The sequence below is a fragment of the Macrobrachium nipponense genome, chromosome 25 (assembly GCF_015104395.2).
Source record: "Macrobrachium nipponense isolate FS-2020 chromosome 25, ASM1510439v2, whole genome shotgun sequence".
In the NCBI taxonomy this organism is placed as follows: Eukaryota; Metazoa; Arthropoda; class Malacostraca; order Decapoda; family Palaemonidae; genus Macrobrachium; species Macrobrachium nipponense.
In genome coordinates this window covers 74,741,602-74,761,855 of record NC_087214.1, presented here as the reverse complement: position 1 = coordinate 74,761,855, position 20,254 = coordinate 74,741,602, and the positions used below count along the sequence as shown (strand labels likewise).

The following is a 20,254-nucleotide window of genomic DNA, read 5'->3' as shown; positions in this document are numbered from 1 at the left end:
CAATAAGAAGAAGACAGTTCAAGCAACTCGGGAGTCAGGACTCGGCAAAATCCGCACTCCACACGAGTCAACTGTGTTCACACAAGTCAACAATGTCCACAGCAGGCTTCCCAGATGTATCAGACCAAATTATCGTACCAAATCTCTTCCAATTATCGTATTTTGATTAATAATCATTTATCGTACAGAGGGTCAAATTATCGTACTCGTACATGCTTTCAAGTATGGCGATCACTTTCGGACGAGGAGGGAGCATTGCTGTAACTCCTCTCCCACCGCCTCCCACTTTTGGCGCCTTGTTCTCTCGAGGCACCAAAAGTGGGAGGTGGTGGGAGAGGAGTTAGAACAACGCTCCCGCCTCATCCGAAAGCGATCGTACATACTTGAAAGTATTTCTATATGAAACTAAGCTAGAAATCTCTGAAGCTAGAATATCTAACTTGGCAAGAACTTTAGATACTACAGATAGTGTAGACCTGAAAGAGAAACATTAATCGAGGCTGTAGTAAGAGATTTGCCGATAGCCGAAGAGGAAGCACGCAAAGAACGAACACAAGCATTACGAAGAAAAAGGAATGTGCTAGCAGACAAGAATTTAGAATAACCAAAACATGAGAGATAAACAATCGACTGAGTCGACATATCTAAATGTGTAAAACTCGCTACAGATACATTATCATCTCAATAAAATGTCTATGACTATATCATATATTATTAAGCCTATGCATGCTAACACCTCAAACTAGGTGTTGAAGACGACAGAATGCGCCTACGGAGCGAGCATTAACACTTACCGAAACGGTCCTTATGTGAACGCTTTAACGGTCCTAGATGATCGCTTTAGCGGTCCTTTGGCGAACGATTTAAACAAGATTCAGACCATGAAAAGGGCGAAGTAGGTATTGGAGGGCACAGAATCCCATCGTCCTGAGAACCGACCCGGTTCCCTCGCAGCGGACGATTCCAACTGTTGCAGGGCGAGTCCTAAGCTCAGGCTACGTACAGACGAAGGCACCAACACCTTACATCTAACAGGGAACGTGAAAATGAGCGCACACTGGAGGGATTTGGAACGTTCCCGTCACGAACTCAGTTCAAATTGTATTAGAACTAAAAATAGGTTAACGTTCTAACTTCTTGTTACGCTTTTCATGAACCAAATGGGGAGCAGAAGGCGGAGCTACAATGGAAGTCAATACTAGCCAACTAAAATGCCTAGTCTGAGTAGGGATAGCCTGACAGTTTAAGTCCTGATCTAACTACATTGGTACCTCAGGATACGAAATTAATCTGTTCCGAGGTGGCCTTCGTAACCTGAGTTGTTCGTATCTTGAACCACATTTTACATGTAAATTGCCTAATTCGTTCCAAGCCCTACAAATACACCCCAGTCAATGTTTTAATAAAGCTAAATTGACCAATAAATAATGAAATACAATAATTTGGACCATTCAATACCTAACTTAAACTACATATATGCTACTAATATGTACTACATACCTGTAAGTAAAGTGTATTAGTGTACATGGTATACAAGAAATACTGTACGTGCATACGTACGTATGTAGTAAAATGAGGAACCTTACCTTTCAAGTGAGGCGATCTCCGAAAGTGGCGACAGAGGAGGAGGACAAATGGCAGAAAACTTGTACGTACACTTAACTTTACGAAACACATTAAAAAATGTCAGGAAACATTAACACTAAACTTTACGAAACACACTAACAAATGGCACAAAACAGCACTTAACTTTACAAAAAATGTTATTGTTAGTATACAATAAGGTTTTGTACATACTTACCTGGCAGACAAAACTCGCGGCACACGCGACAGGTAGGTCAGGTGATCTACCTTACCGCCGCTGGGTGGCGGCTGTAAGAACCAATCTCCCTTTCCAGCCAGAATTTTTCCTTCCACCTGTCTCCTGAGGGGAGGCTGGGCGGGCCATCAATCGTATATATCTGCCAGGTAAGTATGTACAAAACCTTATTGTATACTAACAATAACATTTTTGTACATGAACTTTCCTGTCAGATATATACTTAGCTGATTGACACCCTTGGTGGAGGGAAAGAGACAGCAATCTAAATATGGAAAAAGGGGAAAACAACACTAGTTGTAGGATGTAAACACAACCTTGGTTCTTACCTGTTTAGGCAGAAGACTTCGTAGTTTTTTTTTTTTAATGTCTATGAGTCTGCGTTGCCTTAAGAGCTTCAGCGAGGGCGTGACCTACAGCTGACAGACTCTTTGGGTCTATCAAAGGGATTTGGTTATCCGCTTACTTGATAGAATCCGAGCAGGATCTGTCAACGGGGATTCGCCCACTTATATGACAGAACCTAACCACTATCATTGCAAGGAGCTCAAACATAAACCGATCACCTAACCAATCTAATCATTGTTAGAACTACGAAATGAAAAACATGCCTACCCGCATGTTCTTTCAAACAACCAAAAACTTACAACCTAACAAGGGGAAAAAATATATACTACAAAGGATATGTCTCAGCTCCCTGCCCCAGCACCGAATCCGCCGATACGTACGGGCCTAACCCGAAGCACTTTTCATACGTAATTTTGACGTCTCTCAGATAGTGGTTTGCAAAGACTGAGTTGCAATGCCAGAATGTTGCCTTCATAATATTACTCAGGGATATGTTTTTGCTAAAAGTCAATGACGTGGCAATAGCTCTTACCTCATGAGCTTTGACCTTAAGAACTTTGAATTGACTTTCATCACATATCGCATGCGCTTCTTTCACCAGGCTTCTGATAAAGAAAGAAAGCGCATTCTTCGAAAGAGTCCTCCTTGGATCTCTTACAGAGCACCAAAGGTTGACATCATTGCCCTTAAGTTTTTTCTTTCTCTGTAGATACTTTAAACTTTGTACTGGGCAAAGCGACCTCTCTGCTTCCTCGCCTACTAATGCAGACAAGCCTTGGACTGCAAAGCTCCTAGGCCAAGGAATTTGAGGGGTTCTCGTTCTTAGCCAAGAACGAAGGTAGGAACAAACAGATAGCTGCATCTCCTCTGAATCCCACATTTCCTTCTAGTGCATGGAGTTCACTAACCCTCTTTGCGGAAGCCAATGCCATGAGAAAAATTGTCTTCTTCGTGAGGTCTCTAAACGAGGCAGACTGAGGCGGTTCGAACTTAGTGGACCTCAGGTAACGTAGCACTACATCCAGATTCCAACTCGGAATCCCTGGAGAAACCTTCTTGGATGTTTCAAACGATCTTATTAGATCATGAAGGTCCTTATCTTCTGAAATGTTTAAGTTTCTGTGCCTAAACACTGCAGATAGCATGCTACGATAGCCTTTAATGGTTGAAACCAGCCAATCCACTTTCTTCCCTAAGGAAAAGTAAGAAGTCTGCTATTTGGGTCACAGAGGTACGGAAGAGGAAAAGTGATGGTTCCTACACCATCGCCGAAAGACGTCCCACTTCGATTGGTAGACTCTAAGGGTAGAAGGCCTTCTTGCTGCTGCGATAGCCGTTGCAACTCTTGCAGAAAAGCCTCTCGTTCTGACCAAACTTTTGACAGTCTGAAGCCAGTCAGATCTAGAGCGGGGAGGTTTTTGTGATACTCTCGAAGTGGGGTTGTCTGAGCAGATCGATCCTCTGTGGTAATATTCTCGGAAGATCTACTAACCATTCCAGTACCTCTGTGAACCTACTTGTGCGGGCCAGAACGGGGCTACCAGCGTCATCCTTGCTGCCTCCGATTCTGCAAATTTCTTTAGAGTCTCTCCCAGTATCTTGAATGGAGGAAAAGCATACATGTCTAGACCCTTCCAATCTAGTAGAAAAGCGTCTATCGACACTGCCCTCGGGTCCGATATCGGAGAGCAGTAGTTGGCTATCCTCACATTCTTGGCTGTGGCGAAGAGGTCTATATGAGGCTTGCCCCAAAGCTTCCACAGGTCCTGGCAAACATCCTTGTGAAGAGTCCACTCTGCAGGCAGGACTTGATCTTTCCTGCTTAGGAGGTCTGCTCTGACGTTCTTTTCTCCCTGTACGAACCTGGTAAGGAGACAAATCTTCCTTTGCTCTGCCCAAAGCAGAAGTTCTTTTGCTGTCTCGTACAGGGAGAAAGAGTGAGTCCCCCCTGCTTCCTGATGTAAGCCAGGGCCGTGGTGTTGTCCGAGTTGATCTGTACTGCTGAAGCTAGGACGTGGGGCTCGAAAGCTTTCAAAGCTAGCCAAACCGCCATCAGCTCCTTCTTGTTGATGTGCCAGGTCACCTGTTCCTTCTTCCAGGTGCCTGACACTTCTCTTGAGCCGAGCGTTTGCTCCCCAACCTGTTTCCGAGGCGTCGGAATACAACACTTGGTTGGGGTTCGGAATGTGAAGGGACATCCCTTCTGCAAACCTGAGAGGGTTGGCCCACCAAGAGAGGTCCTTCTTGATTTCCCTTGAGATCTCGAAGGAGAACTCTAGGTTTTGCGAACGACACCTCCAGTTTCGATGTAGAAAGAACTGGAGAGGTCTTAGGTGCAACCTTCCTAGAGAAAGGAATTGCTCCGAGGAGAGTGTCCCCAACAAACTCATCCACTCCCTCGCTGTGCATACGTCTTTCTCTATGAAGGCTTTGACTTTCTCTGACCCTCGGGCTATCTTTCTGGAGACGGAAAAGCCCGAAAATCCAGAGAAGCCATCGAATCCCCAGATAGATACGATCTTGACTGGGGATCAACTGAGACTTTTGAAAGTTCACCAAAAGTCCCAGAGAACTTGCCATGAAAAGGGTCTTTTGTAGGTCCTCCAAACATCTTTTCTGCGACTTGGCTCTGATTAGCCAGTCGTCCAAGTAAAGGGACACTCTGACTCCCTCCAAATGTAGCCATCTTGCTACATTTTTCATTAGGCCTGTGAAGACCTGAGGGGCTGTTGAAAGGCCGAAGCACAAAGCCCTGAACTGGAATATCCTTCCTCCCATCATGAACCTGAGGTATTTCCTTGAAGAAGGATGGATAGGCACATGGAAGTAAGCGTCCTGAAGATCTAGGGACACCATCCAGTCCCCTGGCCGAAGGGCCGCCAACACTGAGGATGTCGTCTCCATGGCGAACTTCCTCTTTTCTACAAAGAAATTCAGGGCGCTTACATCCAGAACCGGTCTCCATCCTCCTGAGGCTTTTGGAACTAGAAAAAGGCGGTTGTAATAGCCCGCTGAGCAAGGGTCGCTCACTAGCTCTATAGCCTCTTTCTCGAACATTTGTTCCACTGCTTGTGTTAAAGCAAGGTTCATGATGGGATCCCTGTACCTGGCCACCAACTCCCTCGGAGTCGTTGTCAACGGTGGTCTTTCCGTAAATGGGAATCAGGTATCCTTTCCGGATAATCGAGAGGGACCAGTTGTCCGCTCCTCTCTTTGCCCAGGCTTCCGAGAATCTTAGAAGCCTGGCACCTACTGGTGTTTGGAGGATTACTTCCCTACTTCTTAGCTCTGGAAGAGCGTGAGAAGGATCTACCTCTCTTGAAAGGTCTATTACCTCTCGAGGTAGAGGCTCTAGAAGGAGGGCCCCCTCGAAAGGGCTCCTGTCTAGCTGGAGTCTCCTTCTTCGTCTTCGTCTGGAAGGAGGTCCTAGGCTTCCGTGCCGACTGCGCGAGCATGTCCTGAGTCGCCTTCGCAGAGATAGATCCTGAGATGTCCTGGATTATCTTCTTCGGAAATAGCAGAGGCAAGAGCTGCCGAATTAATGGACATGAAGCGAGGCTCTTTGTGCGTGCGAAACAGACTTAGTCAGAAAAGAGCAGAAGACTGATCTCTTCTTAAGGATCCCTGCTCCAAACAGGGAGGCTATTTCGCTCGATCCATCTCTAACTGCTTTATCAATGCACGTTAGAACACTGTTGAGATCTTCTGGTGAAATAGCATCCGGGTTCTGAGTCTTCTTAGCCAAGACCCCCAAAGACCAGTCAAGGAAGTTGAAGACTTCCAAGACTCTAAACATTCCCTTCAACAGGTGGTCAAGCTCGTTCATAGCCCAGGTAGTCTTAGCAGACAAAAGAGCCGAGCGTCGTGCTGCATCTACCAGTGAAGAGAAGTCCGCATCCGCCAATGAAGGAAGACCCAGGCCTAGGGGTTCTCCAGACTCGTACCAAAACCCAAGTCTGCCCGTAAGCTTGGAAGGAGGGAGAGAAAACACAGTCTTCCCTTTCTCTTCCTTAGAAAGCAGCCAATCACCAAAACCTCTCAAAGCCTTCTTCATTGAGATGGTTGGCTTCATCCTCACACAAGAGGAAACTTTCGTCTTCTTCGAAGTCGAGAATAAAGAGAGAGGAGACGGAGGAGCGACGGGATTAAGGGAGTCTCCAAACTCTTGAAGAAGGAGATCTGTAAGGATCTTATAGGACGAAACTGACAAGTCCTTCACCAAATCCTCTTCTGAAGGTTCAACTTCATCCACTGAAGAACCCTCTGCTTCTTTACGAGGGCAGTTAGCCTTCTCTAAAGAAGTGCGTCTGTCTAGAGAGTGTCTAGTAGCAGTCTGGCGCCTATCAGGGGAAGCCAAAGTTTCTGGAGAGCTCCTCTCGAATGAGTCCTTCCTACTCTGATGAGTGCGTGCTCTTTGATCCTTAATCCTACTCCTAGAATCCCGGGCTTCCAAAGGGGAGCGCCTGCTAAGAGAGGAGAGCCTACTATGCTCAAGGCGCTTAACAGGATCCATGCGCCTGTTCAAAGGAGAGCGGCTGCCCGGCGAGCTGCGCCTACCATGAGGCGAACGCCTACTAGGCTCTTGGCGCCTACTTACAGGAGAGCGAAGCCCTGGAGAAGGTCGCCTACAAGGTGACCGGCGTCTACCATGCTCCACAAACTTCGATCCAGACTTGTGTGTCTCTTCAAAAGGTAGTCTCCCAGAAGAGACATATCTTTCAGGCTCTACACGCCTGTCCCGAACAGAGCGGCTAATAGGAGAGCCGCGCCTATCAGGAGAAAAGCGCCTATCTTCCGCACCGCGCTTGGGAGCGGGAGAGCGTCTACTTGGGGAGTAGCGCCTACTAGGCTCAAGGCGCCTAACAAAAGGCGAGATCCTGTCTCTTTAATCCATTAAGGAGTAGGCTCTCTTATCCGGAGAATGAAGGATCTTCGGAAAGGAGCGAGAAGACGAGGCTGTACGCCTGTCTTTAGACGAGCGCCTACTAGGCGCTAGATCCCTTTCTACTGGCGAAATGTAGTCACCAGGAGAAAGCTTCTTGGGCGAATGACGCCTGGAAGACGACAAGCGTCTGCCGAGGGAAGAGCGCCTCCTTCCATCCGCTGATACAGGAGAGAGAACCGACTCTGACTGAGAAGGTAACACAGGCGAAGGAATCCTAGACTTCTTGACAGGGAGAGAGACGTCTTTACGACGCGTTCCTCCTGCCATGGAGCCCGCCAGCGCCGAAATCTGCGCTTGCAGCCCAGCAAGAATTCGAGCTGGAGATCTTGCAAAATCCTCCACCGGAGAAGAGGCTACTATGAGGCGAGAACTCCTGCTCCATCCTGGGTTTCTTGATCTACTTCCGGCTCTTCTGGAAAAACTTCCGGGCTGGAAGGAAAGGCGCCAGGAGCCTTCCAGGCTCTCTTCAGCGGTCGCGAAGAATCCGAGGTGCTCCATCCTCTTCTAGGCGAAGGTGAGGAAGAAGAAGAGAAGCATTGGCCCAATACCTCCTTCTTCTGCGCGACAAGGGCAGCCTGGGTACGAACATCAGGATCTACCGAGGGGACGCCTGATCGGTGGGAGTTCTCCCTAACCTTCCTGCGGCTGTTGACTTTCCTCTCCCCACTGGGACTGGGAGTCTGGAAGAGGTCTAGGCCTGGAAGCATTAAGGAGCCGATCAGACGCACCCTCCACTGCACTGGGGTCACTGCACAATTCACCTTCACTACTCTTACCTTGCAACGAACGAATCTTCTTTTCCATGCTAAGGATCGTGGCTCTCATGGTTGCCACTTCCGTAGTCGTATCCTTAGGTTCGATGCAGGGCGCAGGAGCTGAACTGGCAGAAGGTTATCTAATGCTACAACAGGATTTTTCTTCTACCTCGCTAATACGAGACTTTACTAGAACTCCTAGACGAAGCCTTTCTCACCCTGTCTTTCTCTAACTTCCTCAAGTAGGAAGAAAGAGCCTTCCATTCACCCTCATCCAACTTCTCACACTCATTACACGGGCTAACAAAAGAACATTCTTTCCCTCTACATTTAAAGCAAACTGTGTGAGGATCTACCGTAGCTTTCGGTAGTCTCACCTTGCATTCATCCAAAGAGCACACCCTAAACATAGAAGATTTCTTAACCTCTAACTCAGGCATCTTGAAATCAAAGAAAAATCCAAATCAATATCCAAAAACAATCCACAAATGCGTATGCCAAGCCAACAAGATCAGGTACTTCACCGAAAGTCAGTCCAAATAAATCCACGGCAACGAGAATCGAATAAAGCTGTCAGGAGGTAACAACCACAGGTGTAGTCGTCACCGGCGACAGAAAAATTCTGACTGGAAAGGGAGATTGGTTCTTACAGCCGCCACCCAGCGGCGGGTAAGGTAGATCACCTGACCTACCTGTCGCGTGTGCCGCGAGTTTTGAATTCTGTCGTGACGTCAGAGACGTAAAGCTAAGTATATATCTGACAGGAAAGTTCATGTACAAAAACTTAAAATTAAATTTCTTTATTTTTTTTTTCTTTTTTTGATTTTTACATTTTTATTTTTTACTTTACGTATTATACTTTAAGTTTTTTTTACAAAATTTCAATTTCTTCACCACCGAATGGATGCCAGTCCGTTTACGGAATTTATCAAACCACCCCCGAGAAGCCTTGAAGTCTGGGGTTGCCGTCGATGTCCCCTCTCCTCCGTCGTTTTCGGCCTGGGCAATCAAATCGCCGAAAATAGCACTGGCCTTCTAGCAGATTGCCGTCTTGGTTATCGTATCGCCAGCGATTTCTTTGTCCTCAATCCATAGAAGAAGCAGCCGCTCCATCTCATCATGCACGTGGCTCCTCTTGTTAGACAAAATAGTCACGCCCTTGGAAGGTGTAGCTGCTTTGATGGCTTCCTTCTGCTTAAGGATGGTGCCTATCGTCGACGGATTTCAGCCGTATTCCTTAGCGATCACACTCAACCGCATGCCAGCTTCATACTTCTTGATAATCTCCATTTTTGTATGCATAGAAAGCATCCTCTTCTCTCCGTGAACTTCACCAACTTTCTTGGGACCCATGGCTATACTGTACGTAATTAAGTTATGTAGTATACTAATTAAGTTCTCACACAACACGATAAAGTAGTACAACGAAATCACTAACATGAATTTACGTTAACAAACGAAATTGTATGTGAACAAACAAATTCTGCGTGCGTACGATAACGCTGGCGCGAAGCAATGGCTGAAGAAGAACGCCTTTACGTAGAGCACTATGGGAGAGATGTTGACCAATAGGAGAGCAGGATCTTATGGCGGTGACTAGCATCAGGAACCAATGGGAGTGGAAGTATGGTGGCGAGTCTACTCAGTTGGTGGCGCGCGAGTTTTAAAATTGTTCTCGGTGGTCAGGGTGAATCTCGGGACTTTACAGCAACAACCTTTCGTAACCTGAATTATTTTTGTATGTAGAGCCAAAATAATCTTCATATTTGCTTTCGTAACTTGAATTTTTCGTAAGCTGGGACTTTCGTATGTCGAGGTACCACTGTAATTGCTTTTGCAATCTATTAGTTTCCAGTCTTTCCTATATCTGACATATTCAGGCATAAATTTCTCAGAATAATTCCCTACATTCTTCACATCTAGTAGTTCCAAGATCACACTCTGTACCCCTACCAGTACAAAGGAATGTTGATCACCTTCCAATTTCACCATCCTGGTTACACCAAAACATTCCTACATAGCCTGATGTTATTGGTTTTGCTTCCGGTGGAAGATATCCTAGGAAAATGAAATTACAATATCATAAAAAGGTGTCAAACAGCCAAACTTCATAGAATACCAACAATCGCCAAGCCGCAATGGCGGCAAGGAGAATTCTGACAAGAGCTAAAACATTCGAAACACACCTGGTGGAGAACAGGTAAACTAGACAGTCATCCGGGGAGCCATTCAATTTTTTTGTTTGAATGCCAACTCACCTAATCGGCGGGAGATATAGCTAAATTTAACAGTAGGTAAGATTCATCTCAAATAATCTATACTCTCAATTTAAATGATGTCCCATTACTTGATGGTTTGCTCCTCTTCAATTGCTTTTGGTAAGTCTCAATTCTAACATCTTGTCTCTCTAGGCATATAGTTGATATAACCATTCAGTTGCCCTCATTACATATATTTCTTCTGCTGTAATTGCATGCCCTCTTTCAGCAGTTTCTCACTTCCATTTTTTAATTCTACATTTGTAGACAACTTGATTCATACCATTCCTGTCATTTTTATTTCCATTTCTATATCTTTACTTATTTGACTTTTAACTTTTCACTGCTTTCTTTTTTACATTTATTATGTCCAGCATGCCCTGTCTGGTATGACTGTGTAATCCTCTTCTTTGATATGGTAGACACATCTCATCAGGATACAATCTTTTTCAGCTTCTCTACTTTTTATTTTACCAACCTCTACCTTCTTCATCATTAATCTTTGATTCCAGCAAAGACTAGTTACTACAATCATCCAACCATCCCCTTTTTTGCTCTCCTTTCAAGCTATAGTCAAAGAGCATGAAATCAGCATTCTTTTCCTCCAACTTTCTCACTCTTGCATTGCTAAATATAGTATAATGCTACCAACTCCAGGAGGCTTTATCTGTATCATTTTAAGAATGTACCCTAGAAAGTCCCAGATTTCCTTGTAGCAGTGTCCGTTGCTAATAAGATGTGGTAACAATGGTTGGTCATGACATTCTACTACAATAATGATACTGCTGCTGACTTCAGTGTGTAAGCAAAAATGTAATTGTTCCGATACGTAATACAAACCATCGGTCCTTTAACAATAGGAAGTAGCTAGCGGCAGCTGGAACGGTGCCCGTAAGCTTCGAACAAGGGGAGAACGTAGTTAACTGCTTGTCCGACAGTCGCGCGTCCGCGCGACTGGGGGAGGTAAACAAATCACTTTTGCTTTCGGCCGCGGGTGTGAAGGACGTGTTCGTCATCGCTCTCTGCCCGCTTCATCGTCGTATGCTTTGTTTTATATTGTGTTTTCTATTAATGGTTTGTTTTTTGACTTGAAAATGAAAACTGTAAGTACACTGTTTTCATTTTCATTACTTAATTATGAACCAACATGGAGCTATCGCCGTAGATGCGGCGATTTCCTCTGTTCATGAATTGAACCCTTGAATTAGGTCTCGGTGCCGAGGGCGGGCGCTCTCGCGCCGAGTCATGTATTTTGGGCGAAAGTGTGTAATTGAAAAATGTAAGTACTCTTTTCATTATATTTTTGCCCTGTGCGTTCGTTACCGAGAGTGTGATTGCGCTCAGCACGAGCCTTTTATTTTGTATATAGAATGCAATGAAGTGGATTCGCAATTGCAATATTCTTTTCATTTTCATTTATTTATTTGCATGAATTTAATTTGGATCAATTTTCGTTCTTACCCGGGAATTGATCTTACGATTATTTTATGTGAAAGTGAAATCGCAAGTGCAGTATTCTGTTTCATTTTCATATATTTTATGATAGCATCATATTATTTGGATCAAGTTTCCGTTCTTACCCGGGTGAATTGATCTTTTCCCCTTTAAGTTTCTATGAAGTGAATCGCAAGGGCAGTATTCTGTGTCATTTTCTTACTTTTCACTGCTGTGCGGGGTGGGGGGAGCGAAGGTCGGGGGTAGGGGAAGCGAAGGTCTGCCAGGAAGTCGTCGGAAAGCTCTCCCGCGACTCCCTTGGTATCCGATTCTTCGTCTTCCTTCCTGCCCCACCCGCTCAGCTTCTTCGTTGTATTTTTGTATTTTGGGGTCTTCCTTGCTTCTGGCTGGGGCATGTATTCCCCCCGTGCGTGAGGGAACCCCTCTTACTAATCTGTATATGGTTACCGCAGGTGCTACATCCGTGGGAGACGACCTTGGACAGGTATGGACCCACCGCGGCGGCAGGTGGGCGTGCCTAGCATCCCACGGGCTGCTGCAGCGTCTAGCGAGGTCTGGGGCGGTCTCCACTACTACCACGGCCGCTTATGCTGCTCCCCCCACCCCCCCCTCCTGGTCTACACTCCCCATGCTGTGTCGGTGACGCCGTCTGCCGCTTCTAGGGCCGCCGCCGCCTGTTTTCTTCGTGTTGCCTGCCCCCAGACTTCCGCTGTTCCAGCAGCTCGCCCCTGACCGGCCGCCAGTACCCAGGTTCCGCTGGCTGCCGATGATTCTACGAGGTCGATATCGCTGGGGCCATGCCCGTACCTGCCGCTGATGTGATTCCCGCTTGGCTTGGCTGTCCCTTCTGGGTCTACCGCTGCCGCTGTTCCTGCCGCTCCTGAAGCTGGTTGCTGTTCCTGTCGCTCCTGGTTCCTGAGCCTGTCCATGATGGTCCTGCCCACGGTGTGTCTTCCCCAGTCCCAGGTCCTTCCGGACAGGTGCAGTCGGGCCGTGTTGCTTCGGCAATAGCCCCGGCTCCGGCCTGGATGGAGGACCTGACGACTGTCCTGCGTGAGCTGACGAGGAGAGGAGAAGAGGAAGCTGTCATCTTCGTCTTCATCGTCTGCTTGCTGCCTCTTCCCCTTCGACTTCCAAGGCCCATAAGCCGAAGAAGAAGAAGGCGGTGCCTTCCCCCCTAAGAAGTCTCCTTCGGGAACTTCTAAGGGCCCGTCCCACCCCGGTGGGATGGGGGGTCCTTCTGCTGGTCCTCCCCTGCTCCTTCGGGAGCGGGCCCGTTCTCCCCTTCCGTAAGGAAGAGATAGACGGGACCAGAGGAGTATCGGTTAGCTCTGGTACTTCCTCGCCTGGTGCTAGCGGCGATGCCGCTACGTCAGGTTCCGGCTCGGTCTCTCGTTCGCGAGAGATTCCCGAGTGTACGTTCTCCCTCGGAGACCGTGCAGCCAAGTTTCGGCGCCAGAGTTCGCTCGGCGCCAAGACGCGGCACGGAGCAGAAGGCTGGTGAGAGACGCTCAGGTGACTCTTGCCAGGCCAGCGGCCGCTTCTTGCAGCGACCAGCTGGTAACCCGGGTTTTCCCCCCTAAGAAGGCTCCTTCGGGACCTTCTAAGGGCCCGTCTCGCTCCGGCGATTCTGGGGAGCTCTTCTGCTGGTCCTCCTGCTCCCAAATCGGGAACAGGGCCCGTCTTTTCTCTACCAAGGAGAAGAAGACGGGGAGGGGAACCAGAGGAGTACCAGCTTCGGCTGGCACTTCCTCGCCTGGTTCTAGCGTTCTGCCGCTAAACCAGGATCCGCCTCGGCTTCTCGTTAGCGAGAAGTACCGAGTGGAGGACGGTCTCCCGCGGGAGACCGTCCAGCCAAAGTCTTGACACCCGAGCTCGCTCGCCGTCAAGAACCGAAGCGCGGAGCAGAAGACTGGCGAGTGTCGTGCAGACGACTCTCGCCAGGCCAGTGGACGCTCTCGCAGAGACCAGCTGGCTGCTCGGGTTGACGTGACGGTCGCTGACCAGCCACGGGTTGAGGCGAGGAATGGGGTCCCCCGTGGTCCGTTAGGCTGGTACCAGCGGCTCGACGCGCCGGATGATGAGGACGCTCGCCGGTCTCACCGCGACAGCGAGCCTAGCAGGTCACCTGACGCCGCTCCCATGGGGACCGGGCGGAGACGGTAACCAGCAACAGCTCGCCTGACGCTAGAGATCAGCGTCGACGTTCTCAGCCGAGCCTCTCGCCCCAGGCGAGCGGTAAGGCTAGGCCTGCTGCTCGATCGCCACCGCGGATTGACGATCAGCAGCAGCCCTCCCAAGCACGCTGGTCCTGCCAGCGAGCTAGGGGGGAGCGTCAGGTCTGCCTCTCCTGTACCTTCAACCTCCTCGGGCTACACCGGGAGGAGCGAGGTACCTATGAGTGATCGCGAGAGGTGCGCCGCTCGCGATCCCGCTATGACGCCGTATGGACCAGGCACGGTTCTAGGACCGACCAGGACAACGCGCAAGTAGCTGGAGGCGACCGTCAGGGGTCTGCCGCTGTTCCTCCTTCTGAAGGAGGAGTACTCGGGATCTGTTCTTGTTGGAGGGACTGGACGGTCCTACTCCGCAAGACGCGGTTACTCCCGAGATACAGAGGAATTTGCAGAAGTCATTAAGCTGATTCGTCAGCATAATGACCTTGCGGAAGGATTGCCGCTCCCACCAGCAGAGCCCACGTCTCTGCTCGAGTCGTTTTGGGGCCCGAGAGGGAACCCAAACCGACGGTGGGTCTGCCGCGATCGGAGCTTGCCAATTCTGTCTCGAACCAGAGTCTCTCGTCTCCGGACAAGAAGGCTCTCTCAGTTCTGGCCGGTCGATCAAGCTACTTCCACCTCCTCTACTGCGACAAGCGGCGTTTTCTACGTGTCTTCGGACACCGTATTTAAATACTCCTTCGGTCCTCCTGAGAGGTTTCGACCTCGACGAGGACTGGAATGAGTCGGAGGACGGTATCGGCTCTCTCCTGTCAGGTGTCGATCAGCCCCACCCAGACGACGTTCACAGTGGCGCAGACCCTTACCTACAGTGAGAGTTCGTAACCCTCCGCGGGAAAACGTTTTCTCCTGACGATACGTTTTCCCAGACTCTGAGAGGCCATCGCCGCAAGGCGATGGCTGCTCCTACTCTTCTCCAACTGCTAGTTCCACTGGGAAGGCGAGCGAGTTCCAATTTCTCCCCCATTCCCTCTCTCCTTACGGCTACGAGGGAAAGGGGAGGGATCCTACGGAGATTTCTCTGTAGGATCCCACGTTCGGGGACTGCGCTACCGGGGGGGACCTTCGGGTCCTACCTGACGTAAGCCCCGGTCGTTGAGGAGGAATCCTGCCCCATTCTCGATTTCTACGGGAATCGAGAGGACCACCAGCCGATATCGTTTGACGAATTCGGTGGGGTTTCGCAGACTGCTTAGAATTCTACGGAATTTCTAGCGCATTCAGAGTGTTCGAGTTTTTTACGATCTCCAAACACTTGGGCGAGACCACGGTCCAAAGTGAGCGAGACGAGAATCCCCGATATGTTACACGATAATCGGGAACCTCGCCTATGCTCGAATTCCTGGAATTTCTAGCATTGGGAAGAAGACTGCTGCTGAAAGAAACTATCTCACAGTAGGCGACCAACCTGGAATAGAGAAGATCGGACGGGAATATCCAGTTTGGCTTGAACTATCGTCTTAGTATTCTGTTCACCATTGAAGCTTTCCTTCGAGGAAGACTTCTCCTTCACTCTCTTTGATAGAGATCGAAGGTGGTCGATCTCCAATCCTTATTTTGTTTTCTTGAAGGAAAGAATTTAGGATGGAGATCGTTGTTCAGAATCCTACAAATATACTACGTATATTAACCTCGCGACATGATTCTACTAAGCAGTTGAATTGTCCGAGGGGTAGGCGCATATCCTAGTTAATCTAGGATTGCGACTTATAAGACAAGTATTCTAATTGAACTGCAACTCGGGGTTGCCTGCAACCTCCCAGGAGTTTCAGTTTCAATTTTATATACTTTTATACGGTTTTGTCACGACAACACCATTTCAACTTTTATATTTACCGAAATTCGTTTCGCCTAAATATAATTGCTCGAGCATATCTTTTATGCTCGGTAGTTCTAGCCGAACACATTCCTTCGTGGAATAATAGATTACCTGGCAACTCAGGATGACAAGTCAGCGAGAGCTCAGGCTCAAGTACTGCGTATTGAACTGCCTGATAGCAGCTTAGTATCAGCTGGGCCTCTGAGATGCACGGTCATGTATGTCTCTCTCTCCCCTGCTTTGATTGACTACCGAACCGTATCTCTGCCCAACAATCATGGACTTAGGTCTCTGATTAACGGGGATTCTCGCAATAATGAAGGACCATCTACTGCTGTGACGCTAGATTCCATCGCCTTCGACATTGCGAGAATTTTCAACAGAGATATCTCTTGGACTCTTTCATCTTTCTGTTTACCGCACGGTAACAGAAGTCTGTACAAGTCTCCCACTGCATCGCACTGCGATAATGCGAATGATTTTGCAGACATGCTTGAGTTTGTCTTCAAATATCTCGTATTCGTAGGTGTACAACTTGTTCATTGTTCAACCCGAATTACAAGATGTGTCAGAAGACATCGCCTACTCTCCGACCTGACAGCTCTACTTCCAAATGTTCAGCCCATGAGAAGCAGTTCTTCAGGCGGCTTTCCCCTGTGTTTTCATTACTGAAGAACGCCCCGCTTTCATTGCAACTACGACTTCTCACCGGACAGCAATGAAACAGCGGTTAGCGTTTTCAGTCATTTGTAAGCACAGGTTATGAATCTTGAGAATCCTTCTCTCGATTCATCTGTGAAGACGTAGGTTGCATTCAATATCTACCTTCGTCTTCAACGGTACATGGTGTTGTTTTCTCCTTAGCTGAGATTCAACAACCATGAGATGTTTTACCTTCAGGGACCTTGGTCTCTAGAAGGCAATTGACTTTCGCCTGTTGGGCACATGCCTTAAGAGAATCATCACCTCGCTGTCCGGCATTGGTGACAAACAAATACATTATTTGTTTGGTCTCTCGGCATAACCCTTTAAAGGCGAGGTCACGTGACTTACTCGGATGCTTTGACAACTTGCCTCCTACCGAAACGGCAGTCAGTCGGCAGCTGTCAGAGCGCCCGAGTCAGTTACGAATTATGCTGTTGACTTAGTTCGGTTGTTACAGAGCAATCATTACTTCGTTTTAATAGCTTGTCACAGTACCTATACCATCGACACCCACCATGGAGTGTCGGTGTCCTATCCACTACCGAGAACTTCGCTGCATGGGGATAGGAGGATGCGAGAGACTTCGTGGCAAACGGACAGACCAGTATGGGTACTGGACATCACCGAAGTAGAGAAGAGGGATAGGTCATGCGACTATTTCCTTCTTTTCCTCTGAGGAACTGCATGACTTCTCCTGCGAAGTCAAGCATCCAGGGGATGGGGATCCGTGACGCTCGATTTCGTACCGAACTTCGTAGCGAAGACTCAGAACCCTTCGGTCCCTGACGATTGGTTCGAGTCGTTCACAATCCCCTCCCTAATGGACTTCACCGCCTTCGATGCGAAGGAGATGCTGCCTTGTCCGCAAGAACTTCTCCGTGGCGCAGGTACTGAAGGAGGGGTCTGGTCCAACCAGACCACATGCCCTTCCATCTACCTTCGGGAGAATATTGCCCACAGGTCCTTGATCTTTTTCCTTGGGACCCGTGGTGGGCTGCTCAACACGTTGTGTAGCGAACCCAGACCCTCGCAGGCTGAACAGCATCGAGTCCTGGTGTGACCGTAAGAATGGATGAGTGAATGAGAGTGTGACTGGCTCCTCTTCCCATCTTTTTCTTCCCCTCTACCTGTGTTAGAGGGACACGGTCGTCACCCTGCTGGACTAAGGACAAGATGCAGGTGAGCTACTCAACAGAGCCCCATCCTATCCCTTTCACTAGGGATAGGAGCGTATATCCACCACTTCCTCCAACAAGGGGGAGGAAGTGGATGCCAGCTTGAGACAACCCATACTTTATGTTGCCTCTTGCAAACAGGAACAAGTTCTTGCTTTCTGGTACGAAGAGATACGCTTGCCTCTCTCTTAGTACTCGGCCCAGAGGTCTGACCATTGATCCTGCGGTGCACACCCCGATCAATCGGACAGAGGCTTGGATCCCTCCCTCGCTCTTACGACCAGGGAGGCATTCCAGGGATGGACGAACACCAGTCTGTTCATCAAAAGACTCAGATTCCTCCCACCAAGAAGTGAGTCTTCCTATTGTTAAAGGACCGATGGTTTGTATTACGTATCGGAACAAATGACAATTTGTCGAAAATTGCATTTTTCCTAACTATACAAACCTGAGGTCCTTTACATATAGTCCCTCCTCATGCCACCCCTCACTCTGCGTATTTTGCATGGGCCAAAAGCAAAAGTGATTTGTTTACCTCCCAGTCGCGCGCGGACAAGCAGTTAACTACCGTTCTCCCCTTGTTCGAAGCTTACGACCGTTCCAGCTGCCGCTAGCTACTTCCTATTGTTAAAGGACCTCAGGTTTGTATAGTTAGGAAAAATGCAATTTTCGACAAATTGTCATTTCTCTGGATATTTCAAACTTTAGAAAATAAAAGGGAACACAATTACAATTACAGAAAATAATATAGAATACGTTTGTAACTACAAGTAAACAAACCCTTGGTCTTTACACATGATATTTACTTCCAGCACAAAGCTGGAGCTGGTCGTTTAACTTTACAACAAGGTGGATATTGGTAGTTGGTTAGCGATGGAAGGGGAGGCATCTCCTCCATCCAGATGGTGAGCATTCACTTTTTTTTTGTGGCTATGGTCTGAGACAGATGTCTCTTCTGCTGCCTGTTGTTTGACTTACCTATGAATTTCCTTTTTGTTTTTTGAGATACTTTGCTTATTTTAGAACTACTGCAACCTTACAATGTGTCTACTCTTTTTCCCTTTGTTTTATTCACTCCTTGAATAAGTTTTTTGTGTATGAAGTAATAAAATATATATTCACATACAATAAAAGGCCTAGAGTAAGTACTGTACTAACTGAATAACTCTGAAGAACTATTGCAAAGTTTATCCTCTTAAATGATAAAATGATGTATTCAGCAAAGCAAAAATCACTGATGGAAACAGTCACGTTCTAAATTTATAGCAGAGCAAGATCAAGGAGCTAGTGGGGATAAAAAGACCTCTGGAAATAATAAACCGCTGCAACTTCCTCAAAATGGGATCTAAGATAGTTCAGAATGACAAAAGTATCTTACCTTTGAGAACTTGCTTGGATTCTCCCCGATCTCCGGACAGGAGTTGCATCACTGTGTGAGATTTGTGAGGAAGGGGATAAGGCTGATGACTGTGAGTTAACGATGGAAAGGGGAGTCTTCCTGGTACTTCTTTTGACAAGAGGTGACAATTCCTCTCCCACACCGGAATTTGATGGGGTCTCACTAACAGACTTAGCAGAAGGCTTCTTAGAAGATGCAGTTCCAGGATGAAGTGATGCTGAATTCCTTGTGGATCTCCGAACCTTGGAATTCTCAGCATCTGTGGGAGATGTGCTACCTGAAGCAGGTGTGGCTAAGTTTCTAGCAGATCTAGTAGTAAAAGTTGTCTTTTTTACAGAGTTGGAAGACGACACCCTGGTAGATCTCCGAGATTCTGGTGTTCCAGATTCTAATGAAATTCCTTCTGAACTTGATTCACTTTGAACATCTGAATTCTTGGTGCGAGTTGCTCTAGGAATAGGAGTTTCGCTATTTGCTTCAGAAGATTCACTCTTATCTTCTGCACTGTGATCCTTGCTGGATCTGGCTGCATTTTCACTTTCGGTTGAATCTGCATGAAGATCTTCATGACTATCTGTTAAGCTATATGAAATAAAAAAATAAATGTTAAAAAATGGTCTAACCGGGATTTTACCAATGCCTTATTATGAACAAACTTGTAGTTCTCTAAAACCTAACAGTTCAAAGCACTGAGTTTCTTATAGTATGCAACCCAAAAGGACATTCACACTTTTGAATGAGAAGCTACTAGGGAAAAACATTCCAAGTAAAAAATCTGAGCATTTCAATTGCAATTTCAATGTTTTCTAGCATACAAACTATCACCAATATTAAACAGAGTAAAAGAAGGTCGATTTCAAACTAAGAAGGCATTGCAAAACAATGCTCATCAGTAATAAATTCCTATTCTGCAACAGGTCAACAGAAGCAGCGTGTCTCAAAAGAGCTAAAAATACTGTTAAAGTCATCAGCAAACCTGTTTCAGATGAAACTGTCAATTTCACAAAACCAAAATGAAGGTAATTACTGACCTTGTTTTTCGTCGAACCTTTGGGGGAACTGCCTTTTCACCTTCGCTTGAATCCTGCGAATCAGCAGATTGTTGTTTTGTTCGGCGCATGCCGTGCTTATCACCTGTTAGTTTAACGAGTCTTACATTGCATCTGAAAACAGTTAAAGGAAGAATTTCATATTAAGTATTTTGCTTACTTCAGCCAAAAGTCTCTCCAAGAATGAACATACTAGGGAGACTTCCTTTTACAATAGTACTACAATCTGAGCTCTCTGGATTTGTGCTTCTAGATTACAAAAAGATTTTGTTTTTGTTAGGCAACAGCCT

General features: G+C 47.3%; 1 protein-coding gene across 1 annotated transcript in view; it reads right to left on the bottom strand.

Moving 5' to 3' along the window:
• The window catches only part of LOC135199546 (condensin complex subunit 3-like), a gene marked incomplete in the record, with an annotated part of 128,533 nt that overhangs the window by 13,858 nt on the left and 94,421 nt on the right, over positions 1-20,254 (bottom strand). Inside the window, 2 exon segments of the mRNA XM_064227701.1 lie at positions 18,895-19,497; positions 19,947-20,078. Of these exon segments, the coding sequence (XP_064083771.1) occupies positions 18,895-19,497; positions 19,947-20,078 (735 nt within the window).